The sequence below is a fragment of the Rhea americana genome, unplaced genomic scaffold (assembly GCF_003343005.1).
Source record: "Rhea americana isolate MKP2758 unplaced genomic scaffold, rheAme1 scaffold_208, whole genome shotgun sequence".
Lineage (NCBI taxonomy): Eukaryota > Metazoa > Chordata > Aves > Rheiformes > Rheidae > Rhea > Rhea americana.
Genome location: NW_028186239.1, coordinates 1279592 through 1303092, shown reverse-complemented (window position 1 = coordinate 1303092; position 23501 = coordinate 1279592). Strand labels below are relative to the sequence as shown.

Genomic DNA, 23501 nt, shown 5'->3' with positions numbered 1-23501 from the left:
CTGGAAGAGAAGAGTAGTTGGAGAGTCTGTCATGRTGATGACTTGAGTTCTAGTCCCATTGTAAGCGAAGCTGATGAGGAGTAACATCTATCTCAGTTTTGACACAGCAGCTGTAGGTCAGCCTTTAGTTGCTTCCTCTTGTCCTTGTCAGATATCAGATCAGCATTTGAAGAACCTTAACCTTTTTATTCGCCTCCAAAGTGGGATTTTTTTCTCTACACATGATAYCTGAGCACATGGGATATTATTTGTAGGGAAGTAATACTGTGTGTAGGAGCAAGGATTAGCTAAACGGGAAGATGCACTTGAGTTCTTGAAAACTTCTCTAATTTTCTAATTAGAGAAGCTAGTCAGTCAACTGAAATGCATTAATTCTAATTGCAAACCTAATTCTTGTCTTTTTACCTGAAGACAAAGGTTTTGAGAAGGCATAGCAAGCCTCTGTTGTCTGTCCGTAGTTATTTGGTAGCAAGAGTGATCTTTGACATGATCTGACTCAATTAACTGGTTATCTACAGTGTAGCTATATTTGCACTGGACTGCTTCAGCTGAATCTGGTGTAGGCTCCCCTTATTGTCCATCGAGAGGAACAGACTCTTCAAGTGGGTAGCTATTCTGCAGTAAGCTTCTAAAATTGGTAAGATAATTATTTTTTCCCTSTAATAGTCCCCACTTCTTTGCACTAACTGTAGGAGCTCAATGTGACTAGTTCAGGTCATCTGAGGTTAGGTAAGGTACATTCCTGCTCTGTCTACCAAATCCAATTTACTGTCTTTCAACATGAGCTTGAAAAAAGGACATCATACAGCTATTCAGTCTAATGTGCTGTGCTTGATTTGTCTRCTTCAAGTGTGTTAGGTACCATGAGGAAGCATTTGTTACAGGGAAGATGGGATAACAAGTAGTACAAGGATCTGATCAGGTCACRTCTGTGAATCTTCACTTCCATTGACCTCTTCAGGAACAGTTTTCTGACCAGATCTTTACCTRCTCACATACAGGAAATTAATAAGTCTTCAAAGTGCGTTGTGTTCTCAAAGTGATGACTTTCRTTCCTTGCTGAGATACTGAACAAACACAAAATGGCCTGTATCACATGGCTGCTTCTGCTGATTTGCTGTGTTTTTAGAATGAAAATAGAAAGGAAGTTAGCACTGACTTTTCAGGGAAAGATGTAATTTGACAGCAAAAGACCTACAAACGGAAGAAGACAGTTGGTTCTATATGTGGTTTCCTTTATCTGAGTTCTTTATACCTTGTTTGTCTTAAAAATTATCTTCATTATTCAGTTCATTAGAGGTAATGATTAAGAGCCTATTAACTAAATATCCTAAAGGAGCTAATAGACTAAAGATGGAGAAGAGTATTCTTCCTTTAAGATTTTGAAAATCCCTACTCAGACATTCAGAAAACTTCCAGTTTTCAGTCCTCCTGCTCTTACAGGTTTTTCTTCCATATGGTTCTTTTCAATATAATTGAGTCTAAATGCCTGTAACCTGATCAGATTCTCATTACAATTTTTGCTACATAAACTGACCTCAGGGATGATTTATGGCTGTTAGACTTCATATTACAAAATTCAGAATTTCTAAGATATTTGGCACAGTATATAAACTGTGTAATTTATTTTGTATTAAACCTTAAATACTTAGCTATAGCAAAATATAATGTTCAGACCTGGTATGACATTGCTTCCTTTAAATTCTGCATAATGCAGGGCTAACAACTGTACAATCCACACATCCCACTAGTGCAAACCAATCCCTTMTATGTGCTCAAGGTCAAATTCTCCATCCCAAATGAGAAGCACAGTAAAATCTGTACAGTAGGAGTATTTGCCCAGAAGTGAAATGATTATAATTGAGAGAAGGCTCACTGGGAATCTCTATGCATTTGTATTTTCTACATTGCCTCCAATAACCCTTAAAGAGGTGTGAGTGGTGTAAGGATACAGGTAGTGGATACTTGCTGAAATACACTTCCAGAACCATGGAACAGACTGAGAAGAGTAGTCACACTAGAGTTATGTGACATGATATTTCCTTGTTGACCACAGCAGAAAGTTTGTTGTTTAATTTTGTATTTATAGTGCAGCACTGCAAGAAAGAGAGGTTGAATCAAAATAAGCGTGCAGACACTTCTGCAGTACAACTAAAGTATTGTTTGTTTTTATTGCACTTTTATGGCATCGTAAAAGTTCACAGTGCCCTTCAGTAGGTAATGTGAAAAATGAATAGTGGGAAAATAGCATTTTATGTATTTTTAGGCAAGAAAAATTTATGAAGTCTTGAGTCTGAAAACAGCTACAAGTTAATATGTGTTTCATTGTGCTTCTTGCAGGTGTAAATATGGCCCTAGGCATCGATGCTGTAAACACTATGAAGATAATTGCATCTCATATTGTATTAAAGTAAGTGCAAAAGATGTTGGATTGACAGACTTTGGCAAAGGCAGGTTAAAAGTCTTTAGTCTGAAAAAACATACACTTAGGAAATGAGGAGGGAGCCTGTTGCTGATTCTTTTTCTATTGAAAATGTGGCAAGTTTGAAAACAGATTTTCTTAATTTAGGAGGGAGTTTGGAGTTCGCTAGTCTTTCGGTTTAGCTGAACAAAACCAACGGCGTTAAAGTGCGTGGGAAAAACGGACTGGCAAGCCAGGGACTTGTCCGGCTGTGTGACGCCCTTCGCAGCTGAGCCCGCTTGCGACTCCACGCCGCGTGAAGCACCTGGAATGTGCTGCTCTGGCGGAGGCGCCGGCGGCCGTACAGCTGCGCGCGTCTGGCACGCGGGGCCTCCTTCCGCCCTCGCTCCTCTGCTGCTTTATTTGCAGGGGTTAGGGTAGTGAGAGATCGGTCACAGTTGCTGCCCGCAGGAAGAGCTGTCTGTGTCCAGCGGCGTGGGCTGCCTCCTTTCCGATACGATCAGCGCATTTTTTTTCGGGGGAGCGCTGGGCAGAGGAGAGTGTTTTGGCTAGCRTTAGGTTGGCGCTGGTGGTACCACTTGCTATGCTTTTTTTAGGAGCTGGTGAAACTCCGGAAGATCTTGATCTCTTGATATTTTACTCATTTTTACCTATGGAGCAGCAAAACCAAATGGCTGTATTTGAGGATTTTTCGGAAGCTTCTTATATTTTTTTATTTTGATGAATAACTTTTTAAATTKAAACTTTATATGAGGGTTTTTATGTTTTGCGGGGAGTGCTGTGGTTAAGATTTAGCATCAGAAGAGAGCTAGCAATTATATTTAGTATAGCTGTTTTTATATGTTTATGCAACGTATCATGTTGTGTTGCTTAGAGTTATTTTCACTCTTTTTGCACTGCAGTATATTAGCATGCCAGTGTGTAGCATGTATGCAAGCTGCTCTGGAGTTGACGGTATTTGAGAGAGTGCAGAGTATGCAGAAGGCAGGTTAGATTATTTGAGGCTTGCCTAGTTTAGTTTCCCTATAATTTTTATGTAGTAACTTATTATATTAAGTTTATGTTATGTTTCCTGTTGGTGGCATATGCATACAACCATCATGATAAGTCACCATTGCATGYGCAAATATATTTTAGATAGTGCTCAGCTTCCTAGGTTCCTTTGGTTCCTGGTTATGATAATAATATCTACAAACTGATACTGTTTTGATAATTGGGTATGCTTGCAAAACTTTTTTGACTACTGCTTCAGATTAGGTTTTTGTTTTAAATTTCTCAGCACTATCTCAGTCCACTCACCCTCTCATTCCCGGGCTATTCTTTTCTTTAGGGTATAACATCTTTGGGACGACRACTTTCCATTTGCTTTGTACTTGCTTGGTGTCTCGCCCAGTGAGTTTGCTATTCAGTGCCTTCTGGACACCTTTGTTTCCCCCTTTTCTGAAAGCTCATGTTTGGTCAGCACCCTCTGGGGAGAAGACATTGCCTGTGAACATTTGAGTCCTGTGTTTTTTTGCCCATATATATCAATTTCTGGCCGTCAGACTGAATGTCAGTGAATGAAACRATGAAGTTTATATTCAAAACAAAGGTTGAAATTAAAAAAAAAAGTGATTTTGTAAGCTGATATGGCTGCATTTCCAGATCTRTGCTGCTGGTAGTGCATCCTAGTGTGCATCTTTTTTCACAAGTGCTGTGCTAACTTCAGTATGCTGCACTCTCACATAAAATGTGGATGTAGCATGGARAAGCACAGTAACTGGATAGATGGAAAGCTGTTGTGGTATAGGGGCTGTGCATCACATCTTAATGACCTTAAGTAGAACAAAGATCTTTTCATTAGATTGTATTTTATTACATATGCTTATCTTCAGTAATTAGCTCTTAACTACTGTTAGTACTTTGTTTTCTGAGCTTTCCCATGCAGAATCCATATGTGGTCTGTGCTAATTGTTGAGCAGTCAGATCTGTAAGTATACTCGTAACAGTGTGTTATTTTACAAGGACAACTAGAACAAATAAATTAGGATTTCCTTTGTAGTAATAGAAGTGATGGAATTGATGCCTGTTCTCCAAGGAAAACTGTCATAATCCTCTGCTGGAAATAATGATTGTGTTTGTTATTTTATAGGTAGAGGGAGGGAGGTGATTTTACCATTATGGAACATCATCCGAAAAACCTTTAAAATCTGACAGTGAACGAGAAGCAGGAGTTACTGTTGTTGAATCATTTTAGTGCGGTGACCCAAGTCTGACTTCAGGTTACGAACTCCTCAAATTAGAGTAGACTGGCCCCACACTATGTTCTTTCTCATTTTTGGAGGGAGATGTTTYAATGATGAAAAGAACAGGAAAAGGCGAAAGGGGATAGTCCAAGAATCTCTATCCTTTTCGGTTATTTTTCCGGCTTCATTTTGTTCATATTTCGTTCACCCCTGGGGCAGGGGGAGCGTAAAGAAATTCCAGCTCAGAAATTGAACTGAACTAAGTCTTGACCAGATGAAAAATGAGGAAAAGGAAGTCTCTAAAGGGCTGCTGCCCTTTAGAGAAACCAGTTGTACATGTGAACAGCACTTCATGCTTGTACCAGTCTTGGTCTAATATTTTAATATAAGTCGCTCTTGACTACAGCAGGAAATACTGCAAGAATACTGTATCAGGGAAATACTGATGGAGCGGCAGCGAGATCTTTGAATTTCCTRCCTTTGCTGTGACTTTTGTTTCATTCTGATGTATTTGGATTTTTGAAGATGCAAGACTTGAAAAGCATGGCTATTTTGACTTCCCTCCAGGGTTGTTCCTGCAGTCAGTCAGTAATAACTGGCTGCTGACAGAATTTGAGCGTATTTTTGGAATTCCCTTCCTGTAAGGGAGCTTTTTAATTTCGTATTGATCTGATGAGCTGCTTATTGCCAAAGTTTTCCTTCTGTCCTGTATTTCCCCTTACCCTTGAAAACCTTGTTTTCCCAATGTCATATCTGTGCTTAAATTGTCATTGCATGTTTTTTTTTCCTCCTCTTTCATATTTAAATGCACATTAGGCTCCCTGACACAATCTGTGATAGCCTTTTATGTAGTGTTTAATAGCTGGGCATACCACCTAATTTCATAAACTTCCCTTCAAATTTTAAATAGTTAAGATGTTTTGGATTCATAAATGTTTTTAAAGAACTTTCCAAGCTAACAGAAGCATTTGAACAATATTTTTCCTCTCTCTTGGGATTCCTATTGTGGTTACAGCTAAGAAACATTAACCAGGAGTTAACTGTCCAGTGGGACAAAGTTCATTTTTTGGTCTACTTTCTTTATTTGAGGTCTTTTTTTGTGGAAGATAAAACTTATTCTGTTGTACATTGATTWTATGTTTTAAAGTATACTGCTTTTCTTGATTTTGAAAAATACTTATAAAATATGTGATGCATATTTCCCAGCTGTTCTACTGAGATAAATAGAAGTTTTTTTCATACTTCTTACTGCTCTTTGCTGTACATGAAAAGTAAGGCCTTAATCCTGCAGTTTAGCACTTCTAAGTGGGCACCTGCTATAAATAAAATTGCAGATGTATTTGAGGGTTTGCCAGTTGGAACTTCAGTGTGTCCTAATGTAGAGTTCCTCACCCAGACAAAACAACCTTTCCTACAGCTGCGTAAAACRTTCAACCTGTCTTGATGTTCATTCTCTTAGTTTGGACTTTAGTTTAATTTGCTTATAATTMTTATTTTTAGGGTATTTTTTTTCCTTTTTTTTTTCCTGAGGTGGTGACACCTGTTTCATAATCATCACTTTTTGTTTGGGAAGATGAGGACTATRTACTTCACACAAGATTACCTCTTCATTTTAGATATGAATATACATTCATCTTAATTTTGGCTACAAAATATTTGTAGAGTGAAATTCACTCAGCCCACCATATATACTTTTTGGTCGACATTTTCATTATACAGCCCCAAAACACTGTCATTTGCTGCTCAGCAAGTACACCTTACATACCATTGAAAGAACAGAGAAAGAAACAGTAGTTCTTCATATATAGCTAAAGCATCGTTGAACCGGACGATGCAGTTTCTTCCGTAACGTGGAAACGCCAGCCATCCTCTTCTGCATGTAACATTTTACACGTTGTACCTCTTAGTTAATCTCCTCCTTAAGCATCAGTTCAAAGAGAATAATTGTTACAAGAAACAGTTATTACTGAATGTTTAGCCAGAAAAATGTTGCATGAGTTTTATGAGGGATCATGATGTTCTGTATGAGGMAAAAATATATTTAGTTTCTGGATTTGAAAGGTTGCTCTGTCAAACCCTCTGCCAATGAACACTGTAACTGGAATTATCTCGATGCCCTTGAGTACGTTCTAAAAAATGAGTTATGGGAACCGAGAGCGCTGGGTGCCTGCCRTATTTGCCAATGATGAGTGCACAGGGTTCAGATGCTTTTCAGATGAGGTATCTTCCAACCAAAAAATGGATAGATTTTATTCAGACCTCTCAGTGAAGTTCAGCCATAGGGGACGAATAATGATAGGAAGCTTTTGAGGAAGTTATAAGAAACTGGAAAAAAAAAAAAAACTTGAAATGAAAAAGTCAATGTAATCTTGTGAGTTGATATGAAAAAGCAGATCTGCATCCAAGGTGGATTAGTAGGAAAAATTCCTTGGAGCCCATGTTATCCCTTTTCAGTAGTTCTRCACATAATCTCCCTTCAGTTTTGCTGTTTTTCTTACTGCAAGCTTCACTAAGCCTCCAGTTTCATTGAGGGAGAGTGTATGAGTGTTTGCCAATCCATCAGTGTCAGCTCCTCGTTCTCACACTTTCTGAAATTTGTTTTGTGTGGACTTTTCCCTCCTTTAGTGCTTTCTCCAGACATTTGAGTGTGGGGTGTTTGTTGGTGSTGGTGGGTTTTTTTCTCCTCRCCAYGTTACTTCCTGTTGTATACCCATTTGTAGTTAAAAGGTAGGGCAGTAACCTGGAAATTAAGCCTTCAGGGTTATTCTGAAGGATAGAATTGTGGAGCAGAAGATAAACAGACTATGTCCTTTGAGGCCTTTCAAATATTTATATAAATTAAAGGAGAGTCAGTTGTCTCAGATTTTATTGCCTTTGCAATTTTACAGAGAAATCTGGGAAAAAAAATCTGGTTTTGAGCTTGAAGATGGGGATGTGTTCTCCGTAGTGACTGCAGAGTGGGTTTCAAAATGCTTAGGGTCACTAAGTGACCAATGCTTCCATAGCTTGTGTTTTTGCTCTTTCTTTTTTCTGAAGATGTGGTTTCTTGCAATTCTCCCTAGGGTTTCGTTCGAATGTTTAGCATCGGTTACCTGATCCAGTGCTGCCTCCGGATCCCTTCCACGTTCAGGCATCTCTTCACTGAACCTTCCCGGCTCCTTTCACTCTTCTACAATAAGGAAAATTTCCAGCTTGGAGCTTTTCTGGGATCTTTTGTCAGTATATACAAAGTAAGCTTGTAACATACAGAAATGATGAATGCTATGTGGGTTTTGGAGGTTTTCTTTCTTTCTTTCTTTCTTTCTTTTTTTTTTTTTTTTAATTTTCAAAGTAACAAGAAGAGGTAAAAGGTCTAGCCTTAATATTACTGTTACTGGATTCTTCATAATGTCACTGAACAAATCTGTAGTGTCATAAATAGCAAACTGATCCTCCATTCCATGATGCATTCTTCTGTGTTTTCTATCATTTCTCAGTCAATCAGATGGATTTTACAGCCTGATACCAAGACCGAGATATAGGGTGTGTTTCAGAGCAAGTGAACTCAGATTTCAAAGACACTTTCTGTTGCACAAAAACGCTTTTGCACAGATACGACTAGTGACTGCAGTAGCAGCAGGATTGCCATAAAGAAGCTGTTTGCAGATTTTTAGCACAAAAGTCTGGAATTCTGACTTGACGCTAAATAGTTGGAGATTGCAGAACATGTATCACATACAATGAGGAAACATTGCACTTACCATCTGTAAATCTGCCTTCCTGCCATTATAAAATGACAGTTAGTAAACTGATGCACCTTAATACAGCATTTGTCAGTTAATTGAATCATATTTATATCAAAATTGAATCTGACCAAAAGCATATTGTAAGGAAGGATATATTGTATACTACAATGCTGAAGTACCTATTGCAGTTTTATATGCTTAACCAAACTTGATATTTTTCAATTGCTACTTCACTTACTATGAAAAGTTAAGGTAATTCTGTATTATTCAGTGTAAATACCATCTACTGAGGATCAACTCCCCCCCCCCCAAAAAAAGTCTTATTTATAACCAAACAGAATTTCACTTTAATTGCAGTCAGACTGAGATACAAGAAATTGTCAGGTTACTGAGTTTAAAATTTCTGGTGGCAATGCGCAGTTTATTTGGAGTTTATTTAATAATTAGATTTTTGTTCAAACTTTAAGAAAAGTRCCTTTAGAGAAAACAGTGTTTAAATTGCAAATGCTGAAATGGGGGTGACTTTGAAGTCTTTTAGAAACTCTGAGTGCAAAATATGATTTAGTTCTATAGATACTCATTTTATGAGAGTGACATGTACTCTGACATTTATTAATAGTTCATTAAGCACGTACATTCTATTATCGTTTGCATTACAAAACTTCTATGGATATAGGTGGCATTATATTTTTGTATTCAATTTGAGATAAGCATATAGAGCAGCAAAGAGTCTAATCATACAGTGGATCATAGCCAGATAATGAAGTGCTTGATACAGTTCTAGCCCAGAGGAATTCCATTATAGACCACTTTAAAAAAAGTCCATCTTGCCCCTAAAGGCAGTCTGAAATGCCTTTGTAAAATTGTACTTGCTGTAGTGTTATATTTTGAGTTCTCCTCTATTGTTAATTAACGTCAGCAAATGTCATTTTATGGAAAATAAGTCAGTGATGCTAGCCTGGTTTCCTTTTTTATATAAGACTACAAGTTTGAATAATACACCRCACTCTGACAGTTAGCTTTATTAATGACATTTTAGCATATTTGATTATTAAAAATATGCTGTAAAATAACTAGTGAGACAACTCTGTTGCACTGTGTCCATTTTGGGGGCTTACTTGTACAAGAAAGACATTGAAATACTGAAGTGAGTTCAGCAGAGGGCACCAAGATGATTAGGGCACTGGATAACATGATACTCAAGGAGAAGCTGGGAGAACTGCATTTCTTTCGGCTGGAGAAGAAAGAGCTCACGGGAGATTTTATTGCTGTCTGCATCTAACAGGAGGATATAGAGAAAGCAGGGACAGACCGTTTTTGGAAATGCACAGTGTTAGGAAGAAAGGCGAAATACACAAGTTGAAATATGGGAGTTTCTGATTAAATATAAAGGAATATATTTTCATATGAATGTGGCAAAACACGAGAACAGGTAGCCCAGAGAGAMTGTGGAGTCACCACCCTTGGAGAGACTGAAAGCTCAGCTGGGCAAGTCCCTGAGTAACCTGCTTTAACAGGACCTGCTTCAAATAGGAGGTTGGACCAGGTGATCTCCAGAGGTCCCTTYCAACCTAAATTATTCTTTGATTCTGTGAAAAGTATGCATTAGGTGGAGTAGCAAGGAACTAACTCATGTAGCTCAAAGCAGACATTAGTGGACCATCATATTGAATTACACGATGTGRTCCCAATGCCATCAGCACTGGGTCTGACCCTACTTAGCAAGTATTAAGCTATGTGGAAGCAAACAGAAATTTGTGAGCAAAGTGTGGATTTTGCAGAACAACTGAAAAAAACAATGCAGAGGATGTGACAGACATGGAACAATCTGGATCATTTGGTAACCTGCAGTCATCCAAACAAAATGTATTTTAATGCAGCCCAAGCCACGGTTACTTACATCCATTCTAGCCTTAATAGCTGTGAATTGTTGTTTGTGTAAACAAACAGGTTATTCTGCGTTTTAGTATGACATTTAATCATATGCAGTTCTTACTTTTTAAATTAATGTGATTTCCTGGTCCTAGAATTTGTTGTATGTATGGAAGAATCTGAAGGTGTTTGGTGTGCAGTAGGAAACGGACTTTGGCATGAGAAAGAGTCTAGGTGACTATAGCAAATGAAGATGTTCTAAATTCAAGATTAAATTTTCTGACCACATTTGAATTAGATTGGTATGTTTGATTGACACATTCAAATTAGAATTTTCTGCTATCTAGTTTTGAAACAAAATATGTTGTTATTTAAAGCACTGTAAAATCAGTACTGTAGATTGTAGATATTATCAAGCTATATTTCTTAGTCCTGCTGTGAGCTATATTACTACCTTACAGTGGAATATCTTCAGGCTGTGTGTTCTGAAAGAGCAATAACGAGGGCTCTGCTTCTCTCTGTTCACTACAGGGTACTAGCTGCTTTCTGCGCTGGGTACGAAACCTAGATGATGAGCTGCATGCGCTAGTAGCTGGTTAGTCCATAAAAAATGAATATTGACTCTGTTCGGTTCTGCAAATATTTCTGTTGAGCACATGGTTGATGTCTGTCCTGCAATTCCTGTTTCAGACTTACATGTTGAAAGTAGGACTGTATGTAGTAAGGCTGCCTCAGTGTAAGAGTAGTGATTCAAGTGGTTYCAAATTAAGAGTTGCATTTAAAATTGTAAAGGAAAATTTAGTCAAATGATATGTCTGTCATTTATGCTCAGCTTCAAGGACAATAAATGGACCACAAATGTTATCGTGCCTTTATTTCCCAAGCCCCAGTCAGGTGAGGTTCTAATACTGGCTCTTCCACACGCAGCAGAATATGCATTTGTGCATCCAAAGAAGGATCATTTTTGCTGCAAAACTTGTGCAGTGTCGCAGGCCCTTCCCTGCTACTTGGGCGTCTGCCGCGCTGTGGAACCTTTGAAAAGTTCTCACTTGTTTGCGGGATGAGAGAGGRAATTTAAGACTCTGCTTCTGGTCACTGAACAACAGATTTGTTTCAAGGTTTCAAAACTCTWGGTTTTCTTCTGAATGACATAAACCATACTTTGATAGGCAGCACAGGAACATTGTTGTGATGTGGCAGTAGAAACCATAATCTTGTGCAACATCTGTCATGCTGACATAGTGCGACAGCTACAATAAATCAGTGTTAATAATAGTTTTGTTTTCTAATTATTACAGGGGCTCTAGCAGGAATTTCTATGATGTTTTACAAAAGTACTACTATTTCTATGTACCTGGCTTCCAAATTAGTAGAGGTAAGATATTACCCTGATACCTGAGTTCTTTATTTCAGGTGTTTTGTTCAAGACAGAAAAAGACAACGAACTTCACAAGGTTTTGTCAGAGCATTCCCGTATAATGTGAGCTTGTACAGTAGCGGTGTATTTGAGTAGGTTTGTGCCAAGCGGCAGTTCCACTCTACAGCCTCATTTCTTAATCTCCTGTCTGTGACTCGCATTAAAAATCCTTTATCTGTTGGTCTCCATGCATATTCGCCGTCACATTTTCTCTGTCTCATTCTTTGGTAGCCCTTTGCTTTGTAGCTTTTGCAGATTTTTAAATCTAAAAGTTCCAAGAATGTAGATTTTGTCCATTCTGCCAGAAACATAAATCAGAACTAGCCCTTAATTGTAGATTTATTGCCAAAAGCTACAGCTTGACTTCCTGCCTTTGTTCCCTAATTTTGGCATTCAGCAGTCTAAGATAACTCAAAATAGCTTAGGTTTTMGTCTATAGCTGCAGTTGTTTGTCAGTATGCTTCGCCCAGCTTTGAAGAGCGCTTCAATCAAACTTCCAGTCTCTCAGGKTTGAAAATCTGTTCTCCCTTATTTCTATGAACTGAGTGAAAATAGGAACCCAGGAAAAAAATAAGAATGTTTGTAGATTTTGGATATGTTGATTATATATCACTAACCAGATTCTGGTTTCTCACTGTGATTTTTCCATGGAATCAGGATTTACTCCTGAGTATTTCCACAACAGCACCACTGGAATAAGTTAACACTACTCTTCCGTTATGCTTCATCCCTGAATCACCAGACTGACCTCTAGGACTTCATTCCTTCGTGATATTTTTCCACCTCCACTATCAGCACTGAATTAATTTTAAATAAGTTAAAAAAGGAATGTTAAATTAAAAAAAGCACATAATGGAGAATGGACATAAAAAAGGCGAGATACACACTATTTTTTCTTGTGCTTTGTAATCTTGGTTCAAGTTCTGAAGGTACTTCTCATAATGATTATACAAAAGTTATCTGACATCCATATTGAGTTATCCGTATTGAATTTTAGAACATCAGTTATTTAAAAAAAAATAGTATCTTGTATTACTGATGGTTTTCTATGGACTTTGAGACATTGTGGCTGCACTGAAATAAAAAAAGTGCTGCGTGTTCTTTTCTTTTTTTTTTTTTAACTACTTTTATCATCTTACGCAAGCCAAGGGTAACTGACTAAAGAGGCGTATGCTGCTTTGGAAGGTCAAGCTGTGCTCAGGAAAATAAGCTGTACGTGTTTTCTCAGAAACAAAAGTATGTGATTTCAAGCTGTTTAAGAACAGTGAATATTCGCTTTGTTGCACAAGTTATTGCATTATTCTTTTGCTTTTTTAAAATGAGGAATTTAACATAGCAAACTTTCTCTTTTTTGTCATTAAGATCTATACTACCCTTAATACCCAAGCTTTTGCCAAGTCCTTTTCTGTGCATTTTCAGGCACTTATTCCATGATCTTCCATGAGTTTTTTAAGCTAGTTCAATCCATATCACATTTGCAATGTGGACATAACATAGAAACACATATGCTAGTAATGTTAACGTGCCACTTTGAAAATGGTAATATGATAAAAAGTAAAAAGATACTTGTRATTTTTTCTGTTTTGCTCAGCATGTTTTGTTTACTTTCATAGACTATATACTTCAAAGGCATTGAAGCAGGGAAAGTTCCCTATTTTCCYCATGCAGACAGCATCATCTATGCCATCTCCACATCGATATGCTTCCAGGCAGTAAGTATGTTGCCTTCTAACAGAAAATACAGTTCTTTAAGTTGTATGTTCAGTGAAACCAGGAATGTAAGGATACAATGATACAAGAATACTGGTATGGTGGAGTGATTTGAGCAAGAKGCTGTGAATCAGGACTCCTATATTCCGCTTTTGAAGTTGTTGTGTGCGGAAGGTCATTTCTATGACTCAGATTTCTCATAAACTTAGAACTGAATATCGACTTCTTTGGAAAGGAGCTCAAAATGCAGTGACCCAAAGCAGGGATGTAAAATACAGAGACTTCCATAAGTGTGGGGTTTTTTTTTTTCTCTCTCAAGGAGACCAACAATGAACTGTAATATATTACAATTTTTTAATGAATTGGAAATTTTCACTCTCAGCTAACTTTAGTTAAGATTGCATATTTGAAAGAATCTGAAAAATTTAGCAGGAAAAGCTAGTTTTACATTTGAAAAAAGCTGTAGCCTTCATCTTTTGCCCTTCCCAAGTCTGTTCCATGTCCTGATCCTCAATTCCTTTCCCATCTGCTATAGCAGCTGTAGAAGTGTCTTTACAGTGTAACTAAATTGCTCTGCATTATTCCACTTCATCCCACCCTTTCTAATGCCTAATGTACCACTGAATGTTTTGTGGACATTTTTCATTTCATAATGAAATGTGGTTTTTTTTATCCTTCAATAAAGAGAATATAAAACGACCCTGAACAAGACTTCTAGTGTCCTGTGCCTAAGCGAAAGCAGCTGCACTATTCCTCCTCTTCATCGGTCCCACATATTTCAGAATATCTCTTATTCTCACRTCAAAATGAACTGATATTTTAGTACACAGATGTGCTTGTATATGTGAAGGACAGCAGTACTGAGATCTCCAAAATGGTATTGGCAGGGTCCATCACATGAGGTTTAAAAGGAAATTATTGTGAGAAGAGTGGGAAGGGTTTTTTTCATTACTTAATAATGAGTTGGRACATAGGAATCCGAAACCAGGAATAAATTACGAGGTTTAGTAGGGAGGAAAGAGGGAGAAATTGTCAAACGGATCTATGCTGAGGTGTTTGCTCTTCGTAAGAGACTTGGAGAGAAGGCAAGGGGTTTGGTTATCTTACATTATTTGGGGTAGTACAATGTAAACGTGAGTACGCAAAGTGATAGATCACACAAAGCAGAATGAGTGCAGATGGAATAGCAGGAGTTTGGCATCCACACCRGCAGAATAGTATACATAGGAATAATAAGGATTTTTTTTTCTCTGTACAACAACGGGATCTAAATTAGGTACCACTACTCTTGAAAGAGAGTCGATATGTGCTGGTGGTATCGTATAAATTCAGCTGTGACTGGTGTATTTTCTGAGAATGCTGTATGTTGACAAGTGATCACAGGTGCTTTCAGTCCATGAATCGTGAGAGTTTTTTTTAATACATACRTTCTTCCCTAACCATCCTTTAATGCTCACTGTTTGAGGCAAGGTGATAAACAGGATGGGCCTTTTGCCTAACCCGGTGCAGCTGGTGCTTAYGGAGCTTTCTCCTTGCAGGCTGTGATGGAAGTTCAAAACCTGCGACCTTCATACTGGAAATTTCTTTTACGACTAACAAAGGGCAGGTAAGTAAACAAGAGTATATTATGGTTTGTCTAAACATACCATTGGTCACATTCAGCTTTCTACATCATTTTTTTCAGTTCACCTAGAAAAGTAGAATACTTTCAGATTTCAGTGGTATGCGAAGTATCAAGTAAACAAATAGACAAGTTGTTGAAGAAATAAGTGTTGTACAGTGATTTTCAACATGATATTGTTACTTTTTTAAAGTATTAGTGTCAGAATATTTCCCATTAAAATAAAATTCCTTTGAAGATTCTACATTTTTTATGTAGAAGAAAGAGAAGGGGAAAAAGAAATTCCATGACTTGCCACTCATTTGTTTTATTTAAAACAAATTTCTGCAGTAGTAATTTTAATATTTTCTCTACAAGGTCATCTTCTTTGGACATTCTGCAGGGCTTTCACTCAACAATCTTGAAAAGTAAAGAAATAGAAATAAGTTTTAACACCCATAAAATTGTCATGCAGACATAGGCAGGCATGGCCYGAGTTTACTCTGTGCTGGGATGGGAAAGAACTGTAATGTATTTTRTTTGGAGTTTTTTGATGGCATTACAAGTAGAATGGGACTCCCTCMTTTCTCCTTTTCTATAAATTATATTATATGAAGCATACATACATAAATCACTATCAAATTTATCCAATATACATTTTTTAATTTATATTGCCTAAGATAAAAACCTTAATCYGTAAACAGTGCAAGCCAAAGCCTTTATTTTGAAGATATGGATAGTCTTTTGCATAGTGAAATCATTCTAATAGCAATTTTATTTATTTATAAATAAAAGATTAATTTGTTCACTTTCTYATGTCTGTTTTGTTTTCAGGTTTGCTCTCATGAATAGGAAAGTTTTAGATGTATTTGGTACTGAAGCCTCTAAGAACTTCAAGGATTTCACACCTAGGCTTGACCCAAGATACACTGTTGTCCCACCAGAGCTACCGCTTGAGCTGTCTTGAAAATGATAGTGTATCTTGTCGTTATGTGTGATCAGCGTCTTGTCCTGAAAAGTTAATTAACTTAACAGTCGTGTATATGGAGGAGTGCTTGGGCTCCACTTCAGTATTATTTCAATGAGAAATGCTTTTTACCAATCAGAAACACTGAAGCTTTGTAGGAAAGTGTGGCTTAATGATTAAGCCCCTTCCATACATAAAAAATATTTCTGGATTACTGTAGGTGGTTGACAGTATGGTAGATTCCTGAGTGAATTAAATCAGTGAGTAATATATCTAGAGAAGAGAAGTAAAATGTATGTAAGACATAAATATGCATAATAATTTCAAAAACTGTATCTCATGCCAGTAGAATACTTCTTCGTCAAACTAAAAGTAATTCCGAAATTAGAAAGGAAGATGTATTGCATAGTTTAGGTCCAGAATTTTACCTGATCTTAAAACTATTGCAGTCCGGTGAAAATGTCACTTCGGCTTTCTAAATTATATCACTGATTTTTCTTAAAAGAGCCGCTGCCTGCTCTATTTAAAATGACAAAATATTTTTACCTGGCTATGGTGGCAAAAGAAGGCATTCCTTAGTTAAAAATAAAATAAAATAAAATAAAGGCATATTCGTAAAGCACATTCCAGGGCTGAAAATCCCACTGATGTTGTGGATAACGGACAAGGAAACATAAAAAGGCCAGGGCAGTGCCGCGGGCGCCCTGAGGAGCAGCAGGGTGGGGTAGGCAGCATCTGCCAAGTGGAAAATGGCAAAACAGGCGGAGGAAGGAATGAACCGTTCCCGCCTCGGAGATGGCGCTGGAAACAGCAGACGGTTACAAAAATAAAGGAAGCCAAGAACGAAACGAAAAACCCAAAATATACTGAAATTAAATGTTTATTTTTAAAGGGCTCGACGGCGTCTTTTTGGATGGGATTGGCGTGTTTGTCAGGCTGCAGTACCAGCCGGCGTTTCCAGTGGCCTTTAGAAGGGAACTGACCCGTGAGGTTCAACTGTTACAAGTAAACAGTTTTGGCAGTCGTATTAATAGTTTTTTTTCCTTGTCCTCGGTGCGGGATGGTTTTCCGTTGGTCTGTCGTACAGCCACGGCTGTGACAATTACGTTAAATTTAATATGAAGCTCAATGCAAATAAATGCCTACTCAAATTCCATCTCATTTTTACACTGCAGATGTCTACAGATAATAGTTTGTGCACTAAAGTGAGACCTTGACATGCTAATTGCCTTTTGGGGGGTTGTTTTGTTGTTTTGTTTTTTAATAAAGTCCATTCAGGTCATGCTGAATGATGTTCATTACCYTAGCATCTTAATGAAAAGCTGAACTGTACTCACATGCAACTAAAAAGACGCACGATAAGCCTGGGAATGGAAGTTACAGTACTCTGCATGTATTTTAAAACGGAAAAGAAGAAGAAAACAGAAGTTTTTATGCTCARCGTTTTTCTCAGATAATGTGAATTGGATTATTTAATGGAATTTTTGTCTTGTAACTGTAATCCTACCCCAGCCTTAAGCCTGCTTTAATTCTTAGTAGTCTAATTTCTTATTCCTGAACGTGCAGTAATTTTTATCAGATTTACAGAGATGTCATGAGAATTGTACCAGTCTGTACACAAAATCTGCTTCTTCATCAGCTACTGCAACGATGATGCTTTATCATTGTTACTAAAGGTGCTTTATTAAAACAGCAGCTGTCCAAGTTAGTGCGAATAAACTTTTGCAAGCTACTTTGTATGCAATATTTTATTGCTTGAGATATTAAATTAAAATTCCTCAAAAGGAAATAAAAGTTAATTCCATAAGGACCTTAAAAAGATTGTAATACGTTTGTAGTGTTTTTCCACTGGAATATGGTCTAAAATATTTGACCTTGTAAAGTCCGAGAAGTATATATTTTAGGTGATATGTTAGAACTTACGCACTATGTTATAAATAGTTTCTAGTGTAACTATTTACCATTCTGAAACTTCAGAATATTTTATAAATGGATTAATTTTCTTCACTGGAATGACAATTTGATTGTTTCTGTGTTTGAGTTAAAACATGCAAGTGCTATATCTCAGCAGCTAAACAACAGTTTTGTCTAAGTGTTCTTGTTTCCAAAAGCCTTGTTTCCAGTTATTTTCRTGTAATATAAGAAATAAAACATTTTAAATTATTTTTATTCAGATCAAGTATATGTAAGAAAGAAAAAGATAAAGTCCTGATGTTTTTTCCCCGATAATAAACAGTTGCTGCTTGAAAAAGGTAATCACTTTTTGGTTGTTGTTGTTGTTAGTAAGCTATCCATCCGGAGGAATAAAAGAAGTAATATTCTGTGGTTAATGAATGCATAGAGTGTGAGCGAACCTTTAAATTGTACATGTTTGTTCAAAATCTAAAGKCCTAGCACAAAGTAAATGAAGAGGTAATGCAAAGCCTGTGGTGAATCGGCAGCGTCCTCAGCTCTGCCCTTTCCCGTGTGATTGTGTAGYGCCGGTGTACGCTGCGGGGTGTTTTCTCTGGGCAGAGGAAGCCGCGTAGCCGGTCGTCACGGCAGTGGAAAGTCGCGTGCCTCCAGCCCTCCCTTGCCGTGTGGCCGGATAATTGGGCCTCATGTGACTAAAGTGGCAGAGTTCCCTGTCACCTGATGTGGCAGCGCTATTTTTTGATCACATCTGTCTAATCACATCTTGCTTCTGCTTTTGTTTTGCGGAGAAGAATCCTGGGGGAGACTGAAGGCGTAAAGGGAGGCGGCGGGTCGAACGGTGAAACGTCTCGGTGCTTTTAGGTAGAGGTTTTGAACGTCCTTAGTGAGACTGCGCAGGAACACTGTGCTTGCTTAAGGTTCCCTGCCGGCATCTCGGGAGCGTGTGCGGAGAGCAGCTGCCTCACTCATGCCCCGCAGAAGTCAGGACCAGATCTGCTTGTGTGGTGTCTGCCTGCAGGGCTCTGCTGGGAATTAATTCCCATCCCCACTGTCCTACTGCTCTTGTCGGTCTCGCTCCCTCCCCGCTGTACACCCCCATGGATACGTATGTCCCTCTTGCACCTGGACCCCCAAGCTCACTGCATGCTTTTTGCAGCCTTCTGCTCCACTTCCTGACCCATCTTAGTCCTTCATCTCTCCCACACCTCTACCCACCACASTCTTCTCTGAGGAAGCAGTCCAGGCACAGAGATGTCCCCAGGCACCACGTTTTTGCTGCTTCCTTTAGGAAGCACCTACACCAGGGTCAACTGGTTGGCCCTCAGGCAGTGTAAGCTCTGACACTCGGATTTGACAGAGCTGCTTGGGGAGCAGCAGGATTCTGCGGGCTGGATTTAATTTTTCCTTCCTGACCTGAGAAAGTCTGAGCATGACTAATAGAGATGAGCAAATCCCAAAGTGAAGGTCATGATCATTCTTTGGTGTTTTGTGACTCTTCTGGTACTTAGTGCTGTGTTACATATACTTTGGAGAAATCMCCCTCATTCATTGTACTTACTAACTTGATAGATGGATACTCATTGCTGTTCTTTGCTTGCCATCTTTCAGTTTGCTCCCATTGTAAACCTCCATCGCATATTCCTAGTCCTTGCTGGAGGAGATGGTGATGATGTTGACATATGCCATGATGCCAAATCAAAATGTTCAAATTTTTTTTACAGARCCATTTTATTTCCAGCACTAGGCTGAGAAAAATGTGCTGGTTTATTATGTTCGTGAGTCGTAGATACTTCCACCAGGGAGCACATGAAGGCATATACAAGTTTTGACTTTTTAGACAACTAATAATGAAAACACAGACTGCCTAAAATGACAGTAGCACAACGAGAACTGCAAGTTTTGTGGTATTTATTCTGAAATTTTCTGCTGCTCAAGATTGGTAAGCTTTCATCTCACAGGCTGCTGCCTTGGTAGCACAGACCCTAAATAAATACCTGAAATCCAGAGCTGAGGTTCAGTGTCATACTGATAAAGCTGGGTAGGTTCCACATGCAACCCAGTTGTTTGTCCAGTTGCTTGTGCAGATGCTTACAGTCTGGCCCAGAAAGGTTGTTGTTGGTACCATTTTGCCACCTTCTTATATATGATGCAAGTTCAAAAATGGTATCAGATGATACTGTCTCTTTAAAGATGTGTCTAGAATTTATCTTTTCCCAGTGCCCAGATCATGTGTTTTCCCATTCAAGGTGAGCAGAAAGTGCTGAAGAAGCGTATGTATGTTTAGACCAAGTATCACAAACAACAGTTTTTGATGCTAGTGACGTGGCTGCTAAGGACTAAGAGACAGGTACATTAGTCCAGGCAATGCTCCCATGCAAAGTGACTTTTARCTCTTGCTGGAACCCAGCACTCAGCCAACGTTAGTCTTGGGAATGGAAAGCTCAGGTCTATTTGTCTATCTAGACCTGCCCTTTCTAGCACGTRTAGATACAGCCCTCTCAGGAAGACGAGTAAAATACCAGAACGACTTCAGTGGGGATGGAGGGATTTCACTGCTGAAGGTAAAGCTCAAGCTCCCCTATATTCTTGCAGAACTAGGKCTCCAGGACAGTCTCAGCAGGACTGCCTTCTGCAGGAGACCTCCTCCCCGGCAAAGCTGCTCTCAGAAAAAAATATTTTCTGTTTTGTGACCTGTGAGAAACTCCACATTCCTGCATATCGTTTCTCAAACGTAGCAGTCTAAGATGCCTTCCATAATATGGGCAACCTGTTCTAGCAGCTTCCCACAAYGTCTCATCTGCCGACTTGGGAGCCTTTTATCCCTAATGGACCCAGCCATCCTGCATGAGACCTTTCTGATACCCATCAGTGAAGCATCAAAATAATTTTGAGAAAACTTGTTGAGTAGTTCCCATTCTCCTGTCAGACATTCCTTCCTTTCGCCTGCTCACTATGCTTTTGTATTTGAAGAAAAGTTCCAGATGCTTGGCAAAATCCAAAGCATAGGTGTGCCATGGTTTTATCTGTCCTATGCCTGGTGAATTAAAAATTTAGGACAGTATGTGTGGAAATCTTTCTACCAAGAGAAAATATTTCTGGACAGGTTCYCAGGTGGATGTAAACTGATGAGGTCCAAAAAGGCGGAGAGCAAGRCAATCTAATGACACTTCAAATAAGCCTTTTTTTTGTTGTTTAGGATTTTCTTCCATAATTACTTTTAACACAGAGCTAGGACAGGGCACCAGCCTCTTCTCATCAGCCTACGGGCTGCGAAGCCCTGCCCTGACACAGAAGAAGCGAGGGCCTGGGGAGGAGGCAGCACATCGCAAGAGACATTTGGACAAAATGCAGTCATTTTGATGGATATCACCTTGTGCCTTAATATTGGTTTGGACCTTTCTRTTTCCAGATTTATGTTTCTAAATAGTGAATATCTCACAAAGGAGATGATTAGTATTTCCCACGCTTTGTCCCTGCTCTCCACCAAGGTGAYCGAGTGGGTGTGTGAGAGGGTATTTGCAAGTTACTGTCGATCTGGGGGTCTCGCCTTTACAAGTTGCCTCTCTTTATAAAACAACTGCCACTCCTTCGGAAGTATCACAGAATAATTTGATTCTGTTCCCTGAGCTACATCACAGTTTCCCATTTTTGTCTTATTGTTTAGTAGAAGATACTTTTATTTTAGTTTCTTCTAGATARATTTTTGGTAAAATTTGAGGGGAAAGTAGTTTTCTTCCCATAAGGAAACTAAAATTGCCATTGCTGACATAGTGGCAAAATCCACACTACGKCCCTTACCTTCACGCATGTTGAAATGTGATTATTTTGCTCAGGACAAAACACTCACCTTTCGTAACTGGTAGATTATGCCCTTACGTCTCCATCAAATCCGAGACTCATTTTACTAACAGGCTTCTTTGAACGTAACAAGCATAAATGTGGATTAGAGTCTGCTTTGATCTTAAGGATTTTTTTTTCCTGGCGCAGGCCACAGAATTTTCCATTTGCTAATTAAAACATGAAGAGGTCAAAAGAATTTTAAATATTAATGCCAAGGCTTTGCCTACAGTAGAAGGGGCTGGCTTGAAATCCAGGCACACTATTAATCTCCTCAAGCTGGTGGAATCTGATCGATGTTTTTTCCCCTCAGCTGCCACAACAGAAGCATAAAAAATGCTACCGGGTCCCTGAGYGTCAGTGGGAGAATTCCCAAGATTGCTTGAAGGTTACAGAAGACTTGATCCTATCAGGTCAAGGACAAAATGAGTTTTTCTTGTATTTTGAAAGTGCTGTTTCTCTATTGTTTTAAAGAGTTAAACCCTGATTTCCTATGGCAAACGATGACTAGGCTGGGGTGAGCAGGCCTGGTGTGATCAATGCATTAAAATGCTCCTGCTCGTGCCATTTGTAGTGCACCTGGAGGTGGCTATCGTCCTGAGCAACCCAGAAATGTTGTTTTGCTCCTCATCCGTTGGCCATAAAAAAGCAGGAAGTTTCAACATAAATTGGTGGTGATTATTTACACAAAGGGAATTAACTTGCCTAACTCGTTTTTGCTGAGATACTTCTGGGTCTCCTTGGACACCAAAAATAATATCCTGTAAATATAGTTGGAAACCAAGACAGAAGTTGACACCCTGAGTCATCCGTTGCATCTTCTGGGTGGTGCCCTCAGCCCAGTTGGGAGGGATAACGCGAGGCTCATGACACTATTTGTATATACAAAGGCAAGGTTTGGCCTCATTTATAACATCTTTCAGTTCCTCAGCTTTCTGCTGGGATGTTCCTGACAAAAATAGATACTTTTTTTTTTTTTTTTAACCGGAAGATTTTCAGTTAAATATCAAAATTCATACCAGACAGGCTTAGACTACCACCACTGCGGTATTTATTTTTCTATTGACATTCTTTCTGAGTAGGAAACAAAACAGAGGACTTCATTTTATCATCATACAAATACACAGGTCCCTCCTAACTCAACACTGTGTGCAGGACAACCTCCCCTTTCTCCACCTTAAAAAGGGCAAAGCAGAGCTGGGAAGGATGATCAAAAACATGGGACAGTTTCTATATGGCAAAAACTAAGCAGCGTTGGTCTGCTCAGACCATAAAAGAGTCAACTGAGCTCGCTGCAATATAGATCTATGAAACTGTGAATGATACAGAAAGGCTGAATAGGGAACAAATGTTCACCATTTTTCCACTTTAARGGCTATCAACACCAAATTAAGCATTTTTTTTCCCTGTATGTTCTGCAATTCAACTGGGTAACTGCTTTCCTATGACTGCTAGAAGTGTAGAGGAGTTGAAAATGGGAGTAAATGCATTTATGGAAGAAAAATCCATGGAGACCTATTAAGCACATTTACAAAATCACCAAGTCTCTGCTGCTGGAAGGRACATCTGGGGATCATATCTTCCAACCCTTGCCAAAAAGAAGGTCTGCTAGAGCAGGTTGCCCTCTTGGGCATGGCTTTTGAATGTCTGCAAGGATGGAGACTCCACAACCTCTCTGGGCAACCTGTCCGYGCTCTGTGTGTTTCTGTCACCCAACCCCAGCAACGAGTGCTCTGGAGTATTCCCATCCTGCTGGGAATATTGTTGCCTGAGGGTGAAGGAAATGTCAGCAGTCCTGATGGGGGGTTGCTT

The 23501-nt window shown here is 38.8% G+C and overlaps 1 protein-coding gene across 1 annotated transcript in view; it reads left to right on the top strand.

Moving 5' to 3' along the window:
- TMEM135 (transmembrane protein 135) overlaps positions 1–18185 on the top strand; it is a 182483-nt gene extending 164298 nt beyond the window's left edge. The window contains exons 10-16 of the mRNA XM_085304361.1: positions 2341–2410; positions 7710–7877; positions 10776–10839; positions 11543–11619; positions 13275–13373; positions 14910–14977; positions 15806–18185. Coding sequence (XP_085160487.1) covers positions 2341–2410; positions 7710–7877; positions 10776–10839; positions 11543–11619; positions 13275–13373; positions 14910–14977; positions 15806–15938 — 679 coding nt within the window. The 3' untranslated portion in view covers positions 15939–18185. The remainder of the gene's footprint in view (positions 1–2340; positions 2411–7709; positions 7878–10775; positions 10840–11542; positions 11620–13274; positions 13374–14909; positions 14978–15805) is intronic.
- The last annotated feature ends 5316 nt before the right edge of the window (positions 18186–23501 follow it).